Genomic DNA, 15,383 nt, shown 5'->3' with positions numbered 1-15,383 from the left:
AATTTTGGACTCTCGCCTTAGAATATAGATACCTGCCAACAGAAAATGAAGGCTACATAGTGCGGCAAATGCTTTCTCTATGGAAAGTGCTTCTTATGTGCCAGAAAGAAGCATTTATACCACATGCTTTTTTACTGCTTCTCACATCTGTTAACATTTACATGTGTCAGAAAACAATACCTGAACAGTAAAGGGAAGGGATACATGAAGTTCAAGGGCATTGCATCAAGAAAAAGGACATGTTATATTGCACTGGTGCATTGGAATAAAAAAAGATTTCTTGAACTTGTTAGATTTATCTAATATGTGGGTATAGTCTGTGTATACTATCTATGAATACATTTCTATACCTGAATTGGATCATCCAAATTGCCAGTAAATTGAACTGAACCCATGAAAGGGTCAAGGACTGACAGTCACGAAGTAAAAGAATGATAACTTTCTTGGTATATACAAAAAGAATAAAATTTTATTTCATTTAAGGCAGGATTTATATCAAAATCTTCAAAGTGAGATTCCTAAACATGGAATTACCTCCTTATATTGAGATATTTTGCATTTTCGATAATCTTCTCTTCAGCTGTCTTTATGTTAGCACAAAAGGAGTAAGTTAACTGATGAATGTTGCTGTATATCCTTAGTCCTCAGAGGCAGCTACTGTGTTGGAGGGTGTTTCCAAGAATATTTCTTTGAAGTCGTATTGTGAAAATCCTGTGTACTACAGTGTAGCACAGGATTTTGTATGACGTGGCGGTCCTTACAGATGTTACCACTGGCAAGTGATTTAGAAGAACAACAAATTAGAGAGCAACTGATCCTTGATCCCCTGAACTCGGAAAAAAAATCAGTATTTGATACCTTTATGAAAATTGCTGTTTGCATTGGTTGCATTAGTACCACTAATTCTTTAGGCATCTATTTGGGTACTTTGAACCAGTGTCATGTAGTATGCTGTTCTTTGATACCTAACCCTGATTTTCCAAAATGCACCTGCAACAAAGAGCACAGACCCTCCCCTACAGCCATTGTCATTGCTTAATATTGAGCTCTCCATGGAAAGTGGCAGAAAAATACCTATTCTCCTAAGCCTTCTGAGCCTAGGAAGAAGCGGTGGCTAAAAGAAGAAATAACTAACCTTGAATTGAGTCCTACCTAACATGTAGTCATAATAAAGGCAAAGGTCTATTTTTGCTTTTTGCTATATTTCTACTAGATAATGTATCTCCAAAACATTACTTTTGTGATAAACTTCTCCTCTTATACATTGATAACAAGTCTGATGCTGAAATTATTATGAAAGTTTGAGTTCCACGCTCACCACAACTGAAAAAGCCTTGCATTAGATCTGTGAAGATGCAGTGAATAATCACATAAGGCATATAGTTTCCTTGCCCCCAAATTTGAAACTTATGGCTTTACCAAAACCACCATATGAACGGTATGTGCGTGCATATTTTGGGGTTTGAGTCAGGGATATGAAGGATCCATACCAGTTTTCCTCTGTAAGTTATGCAAGAAAGTTATGAGGCACCCGAAGAAACACTTTATAGTTTAAGCTGATGAGAAATCAGCTGGTGGAAAATAGCAAGGAAAGATCTTCATCCAGAAATGTTTCCTAAGAAAAAAAAGAAGTTAAGCGTCTGATAAGACTTGCATTCTGGCCTTTGTGCTTTGTAGAGCAGCTTTATCATTACACAGAGACGTGCTTCTTGGTCTTGCTTCCAGCTAACTCAGTGGTGAAACTTCCACTGGCTTCTCTGGTTGCTGACTCCGGCCCAGCTTTTGCATGCAAATAAAATATAAGAACATAAAGCTTCCTTATATAATTTCTTCCCATGTCATTTTAACTCTGGCATATCCTTTCATACTTTAAGAATTCTTACCTAGCTACTTGTACATAGACATCTGATTACAGTAGTGGAAATCATAGGAAGAAGAATTGCTAGAAAAATTTATCATTGATGCCTAATTTACATAATACTCTTTCTGACATAATTTAGGTCTATCACAGGCACTCTTGCAAGTTACATGTAGGGGTCAAAGGGTGAAAGGTGACTGGCAAGATGCTTGTTTTGTACATTTGGCTAACACAAATACTTCCTCAAGTATAAAATGCTTTGATCTCTCTAAGCAAATGCCATATGTGTGCAGCTGTGGCCCATGCCTCACGATTGCTGGAAGGTTAGAAAAAGGTAGCATACGAATTTGATGTCTGCATTCAATTTATGCTTTTATATTTAGCAGTTCATAATTTTGTGTAATATTTTAGCTGTATGAAAAATATGCACCGGAGTTGAGTGATAACAGATTTCTCTGTGGTTTGACTCGACATTGTTTGGGTGAACACAGAATCCTAAGTATTGCAGACTGAAAATACAGGTTTTAATTAGAGCTGTCTGAGCTTCAAAATACCTGAACGCACATTAAGCTTGGCAGATTTTCAGAAATCTGAGCATTGCGTGGAGCTGATTTAAGCTAAGCAAGGGTCTTCTGTTTTCCAGCATATATTGCATTTGCAGTTGCATCACTGACTTGCAACACGCTGAAGAAGTGAGATCCAAACCCATCATTAATGGTTTTTTGATATGTAAAAATGTATTTTCATCAAGGCCTGTCTTATGTCATACTTGTGTTGAACAGTACCTTACTCCAAGGGAATTTCCACTGAAAAAACTGAATGGCTTCCAGAGTAAAGGATCTACTCCACATGACTGAAAAGCTGAATCAGCCCCAAAAGTTTGGTGCCTTTCTTGAGCTTTTGTTTTTTACTTTTACATGCAAATGTTTAAGACTGATATGCCCAGATCTGTATCCCTCAAGCAGTTTAACAGGAGTGGTTTGCTGTGACAATAAAGAAACCTACTGCAGTCAATGGGACACAAGGGTCCATTCACATGGATCCAGTTTCATGATCAAGGCCAAAAAAAAAAAAAATGCATGGCTTTGTTTATTAAAAATCTTGAGCATGTACAAATATACTAGTATACCTTGGGGGGAAAACCATGATTTCAAATAAAGCATATGCAATTTCTACTTACAAGAAAAAAATCCAAGTCACAACCAATAGACAGGCATGTTACAATAAACAGAAAATCAGACATGAAAATACCAGTTCACAGGTACAAATATGATAAAATATAAAGCATTGTGCTCTATGCGTATGTTAATACATGTATGTATACAAAAGTATACATATATACATATACATACATATATAATACAATGTTAATATGATTTTTAGTATTTTATTTATGTGTGTGTATAAATTCATGCAATTGTTCTGGATATGATTTGAATATTATTTAAATAATAGCACACTTACTTGTTTTTCTTATGCAGTTTCTCTTTTGTATTTTTGCTAGCTCCTACTGGCTATGGTAGGCTCTACAGATGAAACTCTGCAGGAGGCAGCAGCTGGTTGCATAGCAAACATTCGCAGATTGGCTCTAGCAACAGAAAAAGCAAAGTATGGCTGATGCTTTAGCAGCTTTTACCAACAAACTTGTTCTGCAATACAGCTACATTTAAATACATGATTACTCCTTCTAACATCTGTATTTCACAGCAGAGCTCATTTATATGAGGATAATTCAATAACGAAAATAAATCTGTAGAAAATTATGTTTGTTTTTACATTATTGGTTTGTCATGCCTTGGTTTTATAAAACACACCTAGTTTTGTGTGTCTTTTAGTATTACATCTTTCAAAAGACTATCAGTTAAGATACGTCAAAGGCATTTTCTACAATTAATGTGCTTGCATTTGAAATTCATTATAGATCTAAATGGTTTTGCTTATCTGTGACATTACAGTAAATTTTCCTTCACTCTGTGTGTGGTTGTGCAGTGATTTATGAATGTCTTGAACAATTCCCTTCGTGCTAAACTTGTCCAATCATCCTGTCATTATGTTTTTGCCTGTTTGATCACTTGCAATTCACAGGAGAGGACAAAATGCAGATACATCAATCTCACATCTGGTATTACATAAGGACTGCAAACAGCTGTAGCAGTAGACATCACTCCAAATTTCCTGTTTCTACCAACATCAAACAAAATAGTGCTTAATTTTATAAGTAGCTGGTGAAATGTGTTTTAATTAACATGTATTTAACTCAAATTAAAATTTACCAGCTGTAAATAAAAAGCAGGGTATCACATTTATGTTTACACATAATCTTATTGTGTTTTTTTTTTTTTTTCATTTTTAAACTGAGGACAACATTGTATTGATGTAGTTATTTTTCTGCATAAAATTATGTTCAAAATTAGAGCTGCCTTCAAAAAAGCACATAAATTATTATTGATATTATAGATTACAGACCCGCTGTACGTTCCATGCTCAACAAATAATACTAAGGCATTTCCTTCAGAGCAGTAATGTCTTAATTACAAGCACAAACTGCTGACAAAACTGAAAAAAACCCAAATGTTTAAATAACTTGTGTTTGTAAAGTGCTCACTTCTGAAAGATTTTTTTTACTTCCCTTAATAATTAACAATTTTCTTGTTTTGGAAGCCGTTTGTAATGCTGTAAAATATGCCATTTTACAAAATAATGTCAAATAATTTTGTCATTATTTTCCTCTAGCATGGCTACTCAAGGCAACTAGTTTTACTGCTGACAGAAGTTTCTAAGGAAGACATAATGCAAATCCAACTTTTTCTTTGTGTTTTCTCTGAAGCAGACATGAAGGCTCATTTAAAATTTCATTTTAAGAGACTGATGCAATTCTGAAAAAGGAGGATTGCATTGGGCCCTTAGGAAAGGCGTAGGGAGTATTTTAAAGGAAACCAACTACAGACAGGTGCTGACAGCGTGGAGATCAAAATATTAATCCAAGTAGTATTTTTTGATCAATGCAAACACCAACATAGTCATGGGGTTCTCACAAGTTCCGTCAGCAACCTGTGACCAAGCAAATGCTATTTTAGGTTTTTTCCAGCTTTACCCCATAGTGTGTTTGCCCTGGTATGTTATTTTGAATAATTATATCCATATTATTAGACTGATGTCACAGCTGTAGTAGCATCATATGCTTCATCACTGTACCCAAAAATACTTCTAAAATAAATGCTAATTGCCAAATTCATTTGGAAGAGGAAAGGCTTGATTTTATTTTTATCTTTTCTGTGAGAGAAGCTGTAGATGCAAATAGTTTATCACAAATAGTTTGCTTATGAATAATACATAAAATGGTGGCTTATTTTTCTAACTGTTGAGGGGAAAAAACCTCCCTGACAATAACTGTTGTCCTTAACATGACCTCTCAAGGCACTCTTGACCGTTCAGCATGGATTTCAAATGGAATAAGTTCTAAAGTAAACTTGATTTTATGATACAGGTGTCAGGGCAATAAATGTCATGTTCCTGACAATTAAATGGCCTCAGCTTGCCGCTCTCACTCACACTGGTAGCCCTTATGGTTGGAGTAGTTCATCTGAAGTCTTTATTTTAAGACCTCAGACAGTTAATCACAGACTTAAGCTGACTTATTTGTGCTGTTTTCTTTTCCTTTACCATGCCTGCAGTTTTTAAGTTCCGTACAAGGAGAAGAAATGTTGAAATCAATACAGGTCACCACGCAGGCAAAGGATCAGTATTAAAAAAAACCCCACATCTTTATTTGGCCAAAACTGGTGGATTCCATGTAATTAATATAAAGAGGTTTAGTTGTTGGAAAATGAATAAATGAATGTGATCCCTGGCCTCTCTGAGTGGTGCAGTACAGCGTGTACATTTGAAAAGCTTCCACTTTCTCCGCAGAGCTGCGTTGAGTTTCACAGCACTGCAGCCCTCTGAAAAGGGATCCTTACAAAGCTGGGTCCCGCTTGCTGCTCACACAGCCCTCCTGGCAGCGCCCGACAGACTATTCAAGCCCTGGCACCAGCTCGAGCAGCCGCAGCCACCCGGGCCCAGCATTCCCACTCCGTATAACCGGGCACCAGCCGGCTCCCGCTCCCCGGCTCCTGTGCCTGGAAGGGAAATGCCTTCACTCCTTGCTCTTTCCACCAGCTGCGACTTGTCCACATAAACCTGTAGCCTCTTAGGAAATATGGTTATACCATCCCGGGAGCTCAATATTATACTCGGCGCAGAGCAATTTGATGTACAAATTCAATATAGAGTCTTATTTTAGTGGCAAAAATGAAGTGACTTAAAAAGGGGGGGGGGTCGGCCTCTCTCCGGTTCATTTGCTGTCGTCTGCTCCCTCCTTGTTTTCTCTATGCAGTTCCTGTATTTTCACAGTCTTGTAATACAGGGCGGGGGTGGGGGCAGTTTATTTACATTGATGTTACCGTCAGCAGGGAGTATCCATCACTTTTCACAGTTTCGGGAGCCAGCTCCCGGCTCTGCACAGAGCACTGTGCTCCAACTGGCAGCCATCAAGCCAGGCCTGCTCTTCACTGGCTGCTCATTTTCAGCTTCGTTCCTCATTTTCATTAAAATGTCAGAAAACGTAGAGGCCAAGTAAGAGGAGTTGTCACGAGAAAGTGTTGTTTTGAGTATGGAAATACTATAGTTGATGAGAAAAAAAAGCAAGAGAAGAAATCTTTCACCTTTATGCAATTATTTCTGGAACATTAAAGGCCCACCACATCTTTCAGTCTACGCATCTGTCAGCAGCAAGATAGCTTTTCTTCTGCCACTCCATGACTTTATGATTTATTGCTTGGTGACAGATAACAATTATCAATAATTTAATTGTCCCAGGATGTTCGAACTACACATTTGAATCTGGGATTTATGTTCGTTTCCTCTAATGAATGCTAATGACAAGTACATGTGCTCTGACACATGATATTGTCTCCAAGTTGTTAGGGAAATATAAACTTCACGGCCTGGGTGCAATGAATCTGCGATATATTAGGGGCTTTGTTATTCTACTCCATCACCGAAACTTTCCTTTGGCGAGTAAATGAGCTTGAGATTCACAAGGCTGTCTTGAGATTTGACTCACTAATTTGCTTTAGGCTAACTGATCGCTCTGCGTGAAAGCACGGTACCTCTTTTATTCTACATCTTCTAAAATGAATCGAATGAGCTGTTGAAGCCAGGGGTCAGATGTGAATCATCCCAGGAGGCTGAACTAGATAATATGTTAGTTTAAGAATTTCATCTCATAATAAATTAAATGGTTGTTCCTTGCACATTTCCACCAAAATAATCTTTGTTTTACACATAACAGCAGGATGACTGCAATGGAAACATGTAATGTGTTTCTTCAGCAGTAGTATTCAAGTTTCCCTGAAGGCTGTTTGCAGAGCTTATTTCCAGAGTCAGAAGCTGACTGCCCCTCAACTGTAAATTGTGGTTTGTCTCTTCTTTAGCCACTTAAACTTTGCCACACACTGCTCAGGATCCAGAACAACAGAAGGAAGCAGTGCTGCATCTTGGCCACTTCTCAACTCAGACAACTTAATCTTCTGCTGTTCAGTGACCTGTCGTGGGCCAGGACTAGCACGTCTGCAGCCGTAGCCGTTGCAGCAGGAAGTCGCATTGCACCGTTTCTGAAGGAATTTATTTTACCAATTATTGTTCCCTCCCCTGCTTAAACAGAGATGTTCCTCAATGCTCAGTATCTTGCTGCTTTGGCTATGGAAGCCAGCCAAAAGTCACCCATTTTCATGAATCTTTTCCTTGAGTGCAATTTTACATTGTAATGTGTGCTTTTCATCCTCTTGCCTAGTTATCAGTTCAGCAATACTCACGACTTGCTAGGAAGGATTTCCATGGACAGCATCACCATGGCTTGTGTTTATCCTCTCAATTTGTTTCTGTGTTATCTGCCAGACACCTTTCAGTTGGCAAGTTCCTCTCTCTTTTCCAGTTGTTGTCATTGGCAAGTTATGTATTTTATCCTAGTCTACACAGAGCACGGTAGCCTTCAGCTGCTTGAGCTTTCTTTTAGAACAACTGTAATCAATTCTACTTTGAACACAAATGTTTTCTTTCTCAAAGGCTCATAAACCCACATAAGGAAGCTTTGACTTTGGCTAGCATGTAATATGATGTGGCCTAATCCTATCACTTTTGCAGTTCTCCAATGGCACAAAATCATCTTCACTAATTTCATGTGTTTTCTTCCATCATTTGGAAATCCTGATGTGGTGACAAGATAGTAGTTGGCCAGTCAAAACTTTTGCTTGTTGTCACTTTACGTGTGTAGTGGAGAAGGACCAGAAGAATGACATTATACTAATGCTGAGCCATGAAACAATAGGTTATAAATCAGCAGTTTGCAGTCAACTCCCCATTGCACCAGGATCCTGTGTGCTTTTAAAGCTTCTGCCTGGAAGCTTTGGGGGGGCGAAGTTGTTCATTACAATCTCGGTGGTAAGGCTTTGTTCAGTCAGGCTGTGACACATCCCACTTCTCCAAGGGGCTTGGTGAATGCAGGAGAGCAATGCAGAGCACCTGTGGTCTGGTGTGCACATCTGGCAGCAGAATTTTGCTCCAATGGCTGAGCCTTGAACTGCGCCTTCTAATACCCAGATTAAATAGCTAGGGATTTGTGTACTGCTTCTGAAAAAAAAGAAGGCTTTAATAAAAATGGTAATTAAAAAGTTACAGATGCTGATAAAATTAAAAACATATGATATGGAATTGAAATGATTTAGTGTTGAAAAATGTTGGTTGATTCAGTAGTAGTTAAATTTCCAAATAACTTGTCTTGAACAAGCAAATAGTTTTAAGTATTTGGCTATGTGTCTTTTTTTTTAAAAAGTGAACACAGATCATGTTGCTGGTTCCCTCTACCACAGATTGGTAAAGGCTGTGCTATAAAATTAGTGCAGTAAACCACTCATCTTTCCAGTTGCTGCATTCTCTTCTCCAATTGAAAGCCTTTTGGGGCCTCCTTGGCTCTTCAGCGGAAAGCACCAAGTGCAGTTCTGTTGCTCTAATGAAAAAATAACAACAACGTCTGGGAAGCCATAGAATGATGCAATAACCGTGCTGCTCTGCTTCCTTTAATGTGATGAAGCTTGCATATTTGCCTGGCCCCAATGTTTTACTCCTGCCAGTATTGTGCTGTAAAGAGACTTGGCAGAACACATTCAAAGGCTGTTCGTGGTTTTTCACTCAGCATTAAACCTTCCAATGACGGAAGGGTGGGGGAACCCATATTGAGACAAACAGACACTCAAAAAGTAAAAAAAAGAGGAGAAGGAGTCTGGTGGTAGATGGTCAGCAGTTTAGTAAGCCTTGGTTATGGGACTGGGGTTGATTAGGGCCAAGCTGAGACCCACTGGAGGACAATACCATGTATTAAACCAGTGGGTCTTCTCTGCCCACTTTCCAGGGGGCAATCAGCCCAAAGGAAAAACAGCTTCCAATGTTCTGAGAGAAGAGAGCAGTGTTGCTTCACTCTGATAACCAAAGTCACACTGTCCTTGATAACTGCGCTCGGTCACAATCGGTGCGGTAGTGCAGAGGCTCTAGGATTGCTAATTTTTGTGCTGTGTTTGTTCTGTATATGGAAAATTTGTGTCCCCGTGGCTGCCAGTCTTGCTCTGCAGACCTTCACTGAATTCACTTATGGCTGACTTTCTTTTGTAATCACACCGTTTGGAAAGCAGACTACCTAGTCCTTACCTAGTCCTGTGTGAGGTTAGGCAGGAAAATACTCAAAGTGGAGCTGGAGCAACTCTTGGAGACAAATACTGCATGTGCACTTGCAGATGAGGGGCAAAATATGTTCAGAAGCAGAAGTTATGGTCAGATTGATGCCTCCTTCCATCCTGTTCCACAACTGTCTGTGGTGGGGTGTCATGTAAAAGGAAAAATATTTGGAAAAGCGGACATCTGTGGGCCAGCCTTGGTATGCTTCCCAGAATGTAATGACTAGGTGAATGTTTTTCAGTGCAGCAGCTAAGGAATATAGGTGACTGCCAAGCATCGGGTCTGCTGTGGCGTGAAGAGGTACAAAACAAAGAGGAGTGATTTCTCTGAAGAAACTGAGGCCTAATTCTTTCCAAACTCAGCATTAAAAAGAAAACCAAACCAAAACCAAAACAGAACTCTTTTTGTCCCCCCTCCCCCCCCCCACTGCTTTTCAGATTTTTGCCTATCTTTAAGATACTTCCATTGTGCGGACATGCTTGTTTTCACCAGTCTGAGGGCTCTACAAGTACCAGTATAGACTCATTATTGTCGACATTTCTAAATCAACACAGTTACTGAGGTCTATGTTATGATTTTAGTTCCACTGGCAATTACTGATATCTAATTACCACTTAATCTGTTCTGAACTTTGTAGGAATGTGTAACAGAAACCACTTTAACTTTTGCTAGAACTGAATTTGAATCATGTGTCTCCTCTCCTACATGACTGCCACATCCACACTCACCATCCCAAGGAACTGAAATATATTTCAGCTTTAAGAGGAAAATACTCAGAACTCTACCATGTACGTTCTTGCTCTGGGAGATGGGAAATGCAGGCTCAAGTGCCTCATAGCACCCTCAGGCACTCTGCAAGCCTCAGAGAGTGTCCATCAGAGAAAGCCAATGTGAGAGAGGACACGTGTGGCCTGGGAACAGCTATTACATATCATGGACAACCATTACAACTATGACAAAATGCGGCTGTGATGCTGGGGCCTCAGCAAGGTCTGGCCAAAACGCCCAACTCCAGAAGCAGCCTTAGGGATGTGAAGCATCTCTTTGCAACCTCAAGTAAGTGCGTATGTCCCTGAGAGGACTGAGATGAAGCACAGAGCTTCTCCATGGGGTTTTCAAGTGCCACTGACCCCACTGGAGATCTGTTAGCATCCTCCAGCAGCAGGCAGGGGCCTGGTAAGCAGCCTGGGGTGAGGGTTTCCACTGTGCATGTGGCAGGGTGTGCACTGGATGCAAAGAGGCATATATTTTCATAGCAAATCTAAGTGGCAATTTAGAAAAGCTGACCCAGCCAAAGAAAACCCTGGAAAACCCTGCAGAATGAAACAATAAAACTGTCTAAGAATTTAATCCAATGAGAAAGTTAGTAATTGTCAGAAGTCTACCAGATTTACATTTCTAAAATGAAACAGGATGACAAAGTAACAAGATAGTGCTTCTATAATCAACAAGTAGCAGTTCTACAGAGTAACAAGAACGCAGAGGGAATTTGGATCCAAAAAGTGGCTGCCACCTTCAGGTACCCATTCAAGGTTTTAATAAGGTTGGTGGAAAAATAGGTGAAATCTCACTTTGCTCGGGCAGGTAGCATTTTCTGTTGGCCAGTAGCTAATGTGATTTGGGCAAACATGTCTTTAATAACTGTAAACAAAATGATGGCAAAACAGCTGAGTGAGAGCCAAAGAAGGCTGCAGGCTGCCCCTGGAGAGCTCCCAACGGCTGAGGATGTGCTGCAAATCCAGCCTGCTGTGACCAGGAACAGCAGGGCAGCTCTGGGCGATAAGTAACAGCATGAAAATCCAAACATGGACTGTAGGATATCGCTCCTGCCCAAGGAAAAATTAAGGGGAGGGATGGGGCAGTCACTTCCACTGATTCCCACGTGTGCAGCTGGTGGGCAGGTACCCAATGTGCTCCAGCCCTGGGAGCAGCGGGGCAGCGTGACTGTGCTCAGGCACTCTGTTTCTCACCTTGCTCTTTGCTGTGGGGCCCACGCGAGTGCAGCTGCATCCTCAGCTGCAGGGAGAGGTGCTCTCGGTCACATCCCTGTGTGGAAGGAAGTGAGGTGGAAAGAAAGGTTTATTAAGGAAAGACTTGATTAAGAAGCAAAGAAAGGTGATTTACTTTCTTAGCTTGATAAACACAGATTTTGGGATGCTGCGCGGCAGAATGGGAACCCAGGCTGCTGGGATCCAAAGCTAGCCCCTTTTTGGGGGGATCATTCCAGCCAACAAGGGGCATGAAACAGTGCTGCTTCTACTCAGGAAAAGGACATGTGCCCTGTACACCCTATACAACCCTCATGCTGCTCCCCTTTCCATAAAGACTCAAAAGTACATGGCGCTCTGCTATGAGAAAGGAGCTTCAAAAAGCCTCACAGAAATTTTCCTTCAGTGGGGATCCCAACATGATCTGTGAGTCAAATGCCCTCCTTGTGTCACGGCATTTGCTGAATTTCATGGGGATGCATCTCAGGAGGGCATCCCTCCAGCCTGTCCAGACCCCACTACAGCAAGACCTTGAGCTTGCCAGCCCTGACAAGCAGCTGAGCCACGGGGGAAGCAAGAGGACTTGAAGAATGGAAATGTGCATTTAGCTGCACAAGCTGTCTTGCCTCCAGCTCAGACTATTTCCTTCTGTCTCAGTCTGATAACTGTGCAGTCTCCCAAAACCTTCTCAGATGGCTGCTGTCCTGCAGATCCCAACAGAAGCAGGGTGAAAGAAAGCTTACAAAAGGCTTGATATCTCTCTGAGCAGTCTCAGACTCTGGTAGATTAGCAATGCAAACAAACGAAGGCTTCTTGGAACTAGCCAGAGACTTTTGGCAAACCCATGTGTTTGTGACTGCTACCTTCACTGGAGACGATTGACACGACTGTGTCCTTTCCAGGCATTTTGAGCATTTCTGCATTATCAGCCACCTGGTCCAGGGCTGCGGAGTCCATCCAAGGGAGGACTGAGGCATGAGGACTGCTTGAAGCAGCTCCATGGGTAAGAACCTTAAAAAGCTGGATCTTTTGTGTAAGAAATCATATTCCTTGGCCGGTTTGTAAATGTTCATTGCAAACTATCTAGTGCTGCTGCCAGACAGAATTACCTTAACTGGGACCTTATGGCTCAATCCATGGAGAGTCTCCCACATAAACACAGGCAGGAATCAACGTGTCTTTTTTTCGGAGAGAGCACTCCAAGTGGGCCCAGGCACCTCAGTCACAGCCTTTTACAGGACAGCAGCTGTGACGACATTGAAAAAGGTCTCACAGTTGAGTTCTCTGAACAACAGGAGGCCCAGCAGCTATTGAGGGTGTCCTTCTCAAGGGCTTCTTCAGTAAAACCAGCAGTGTGTCACTTATGCACTGCAAAAGGCCGTCTGTTCCTCCCCAGATTTCTGCATCCCAACCAAAGGAGGCAAGTATTATAGGCCACTGAAGGAGGATCAACAAATGTTGACAAGGAGATCGATTTTCAACTCCAATAGTTTGTAGCCAGGTGGTTTTAGCCCTGTTATTGTCTGGAGAAAGGTGAAGAGCAAAACCTTCTACTAGGGTTTAGCTGCTCCTGAAGTCCCCTCTTGATTTGAGATCCTTGGCTTCATAATCCCAGGGCTGGATCCACAAACCCTGAACTAGATCCTGTAAATGGCCTGGCAGTTCATGGCTTGCTGGGCACGTATTTTCACACTGATTCACCCATCTTGAATAGGACACTACTACCTCAGCTGTCCTTGGGGAAGAGTCTCAGCAGAAAAGTAGAGGTCTCCTCTCTATGTGTAACTGTTGCTTGACTCACTCCACCCAGGACCTGACGGGGTGACAGCTTTCCTAAGAAGACCAAGTGTTCGAGCCAACCACCTGGTGATACTGGGTGATTTGAGGTTAGCAGTCAGTGCACAGATCAGGTGGGGAGGTCTGGGCTTTCACTGCTGCCCTGGGCAGTCCTAAGTCCTGTTCACTTTCCTTCTGGTTGGAGAATCTAGTTTATGGGCAAGGTGCCCGGCTCCTCATCAGGAAAAGCCTGCCAGCGTCAGTGAGGTACCGCTGCAGGTGCTGCATGCTCACCACGTCCCTGCATTTCCTTCCTTACTGAACTGGTGAAGAGGAAACGTAGGCAAGCAAGGGATGCCCTGGTCTATAAAACAGGCTGGGATATGCCTTGGTTCAGCCTTTTAGAGAAGGTAAAGTCCAATAGGGCTTAGCTGACATCTGCTGCACCCTGGGAAGCGCCCACATTCAGACACCTGGAAAGCCTTGCTCTGCAGAGAGGTCCATAACCCTGGCTGGTGCCACCATGACGCTGTGGTGGAGAGTGGAGAGCCTTTTTCCAGGAGGGGCCAAGCCACTGTCTGGGCAGAGCACGTGTTTAGACTAATGCTCCGAAAAGAGGCAAGAGCACTTCACGACAGTGCCGTAAGTACCATTACGGGCACTGCCAGGATGGGGCAGGCACGGCAGCAAGATCTGCCCCAGCCCTGCGGGGGCACATCTCACACCGGGGGAGCACAGGGGAGCAGGCTGTGACCCTGCTTTGTGCTTGCACTTACTCCCAGTACTTACCCTGCCAGCTGAAGCAGGTAACTTTATACTGTTTTGCTACTTTGTGGAAACACTGTGAGGTGACCGGCACCTGAATTTGTTGACAGCTTTGAAGGAAACAATTTACTTATGCAAATCGGAAACTGATTCTGTCCTTACGCCCTGGGGCACGTCCCTGCTGATGACAGCTGCAGTCCTCCCCTGGGCATCTGAGGGCAGCTTCTGTCCCAATCCAGCAAACACCTATTGGATGCTTAATATTACCCAAATGAGGAATGATTGCAAAGCCAATGGGATAGCCAGCGGGATAGCCAACATTTATGCATACAATCAAATGTACAATTTGGGTCTGAGCACTTTGTCATATTCTTGGCCTGTGTTTAAAAAGAAAAGAAGATGAAAACCCACAAATCACATTTAAGCTAGCAGAATGATTTATTAAGAAAAAACACTGACAGATTTTTGAAGTACTGAAAGGGTTGAAATATTCTGAATAGAATAAAAATTGACACAAATTTTTACCACAATGCAAAAGGAACTTGAACTATTCTAATAAGACTTTGCTTTAATGTCCGTGCATGTCTTCACATCCTGCTTTTGGCAATGGCCAGAAAAGAACTACCGAAATACTGTGAGAAAAGCTGTTCTCATGTTATTTCTGGCCCTGCTGTAATGCATGAAATCAGGACATCTCATGAGAGAGACTGATATTCAAGATTTTCAGTCTATTTTTCAGACAAAAAAGTCTGAATATATATCTAAACTTCTGGGTTTAGTCATGGCTAGATCTCAAAGCAACAAGAAAAGTATCCCTGAGGTCACAAGTCAAATAGTCACAATACAGAAGATAATAGTTACATTCAAATAACTTGGAGAAAAAAAACCTGCAAAGCCAATATTCACTTAACATGCTAAGGTGGATGGCTCCTCATTCTCAAAATAACCCTTAATGCCGTTGGGGAATTTCTGAAGCTTATTCATAGGGTGGATGGGGGTGATGATTAAACCTAAAGAGCTTGAAGACACCAGCAAGTGTCATAGGACTGGTATCATTTATGTGTGTCGCCCTACTCTGTCTAAAAATCATTTCTGATAAACACCTTCAGGATCCAAAGAAACAAGAGCTCTATGAACTATATGGTTTCTGGTGCCCCTGCCAACTCCGAATAAATACGCTGTGTGTGTAGCCAAGGTCTTGGAGAATTATTTCCTGAAAACTACTTTAG

The 15,383-nt window shown here is 41.7% G+C and overlaps 1 protein-coding gene across 3 annotated transcripts in view; it reads left to right on the top strand.

Moving 5' to 3' along the window:
* ODAD2 (outer dynein arm docking complex subunit 2) overlaps positions 1-3,476 on the top strand; it is an 87,380-nt gene extending 83,904 nt beyond the window's left edge. For all 3 annotated transcript variants that reach the window (XM_049798337.1, XM_049798336.1, XM_049798335.1), the window contains exon 19: positions 3,363-3,476. In XM_049798337.1, the coding sequence (XP_049654294.1) occupies positions 3,363-3,476 (114 nt within the window). The remainder of the gene's footprint in view (positions 1-3,362) is intronic.
* Positions 3,477-15,383: the final 11,907 nt, after the last annotated feature.

Source organism: Accipiter gentilis, chromosome 4 (assembly GCF_929443795.1).
Source record: "Accipiter gentilis chromosome 4, bAccGen1.1, whole genome shotgun sequence".
Classification (NCBI taxonomy): domain Eukaryota; kingdom Metazoa; phylum Chordata; class Aves; order Accipitriformes; family Accipitridae; genus Astur; species Astur gentilis.
Note: the sequence above shows the minus strand (reverse complement) of the source record. Positions and strands in the feature narration are given on the sequence as shown.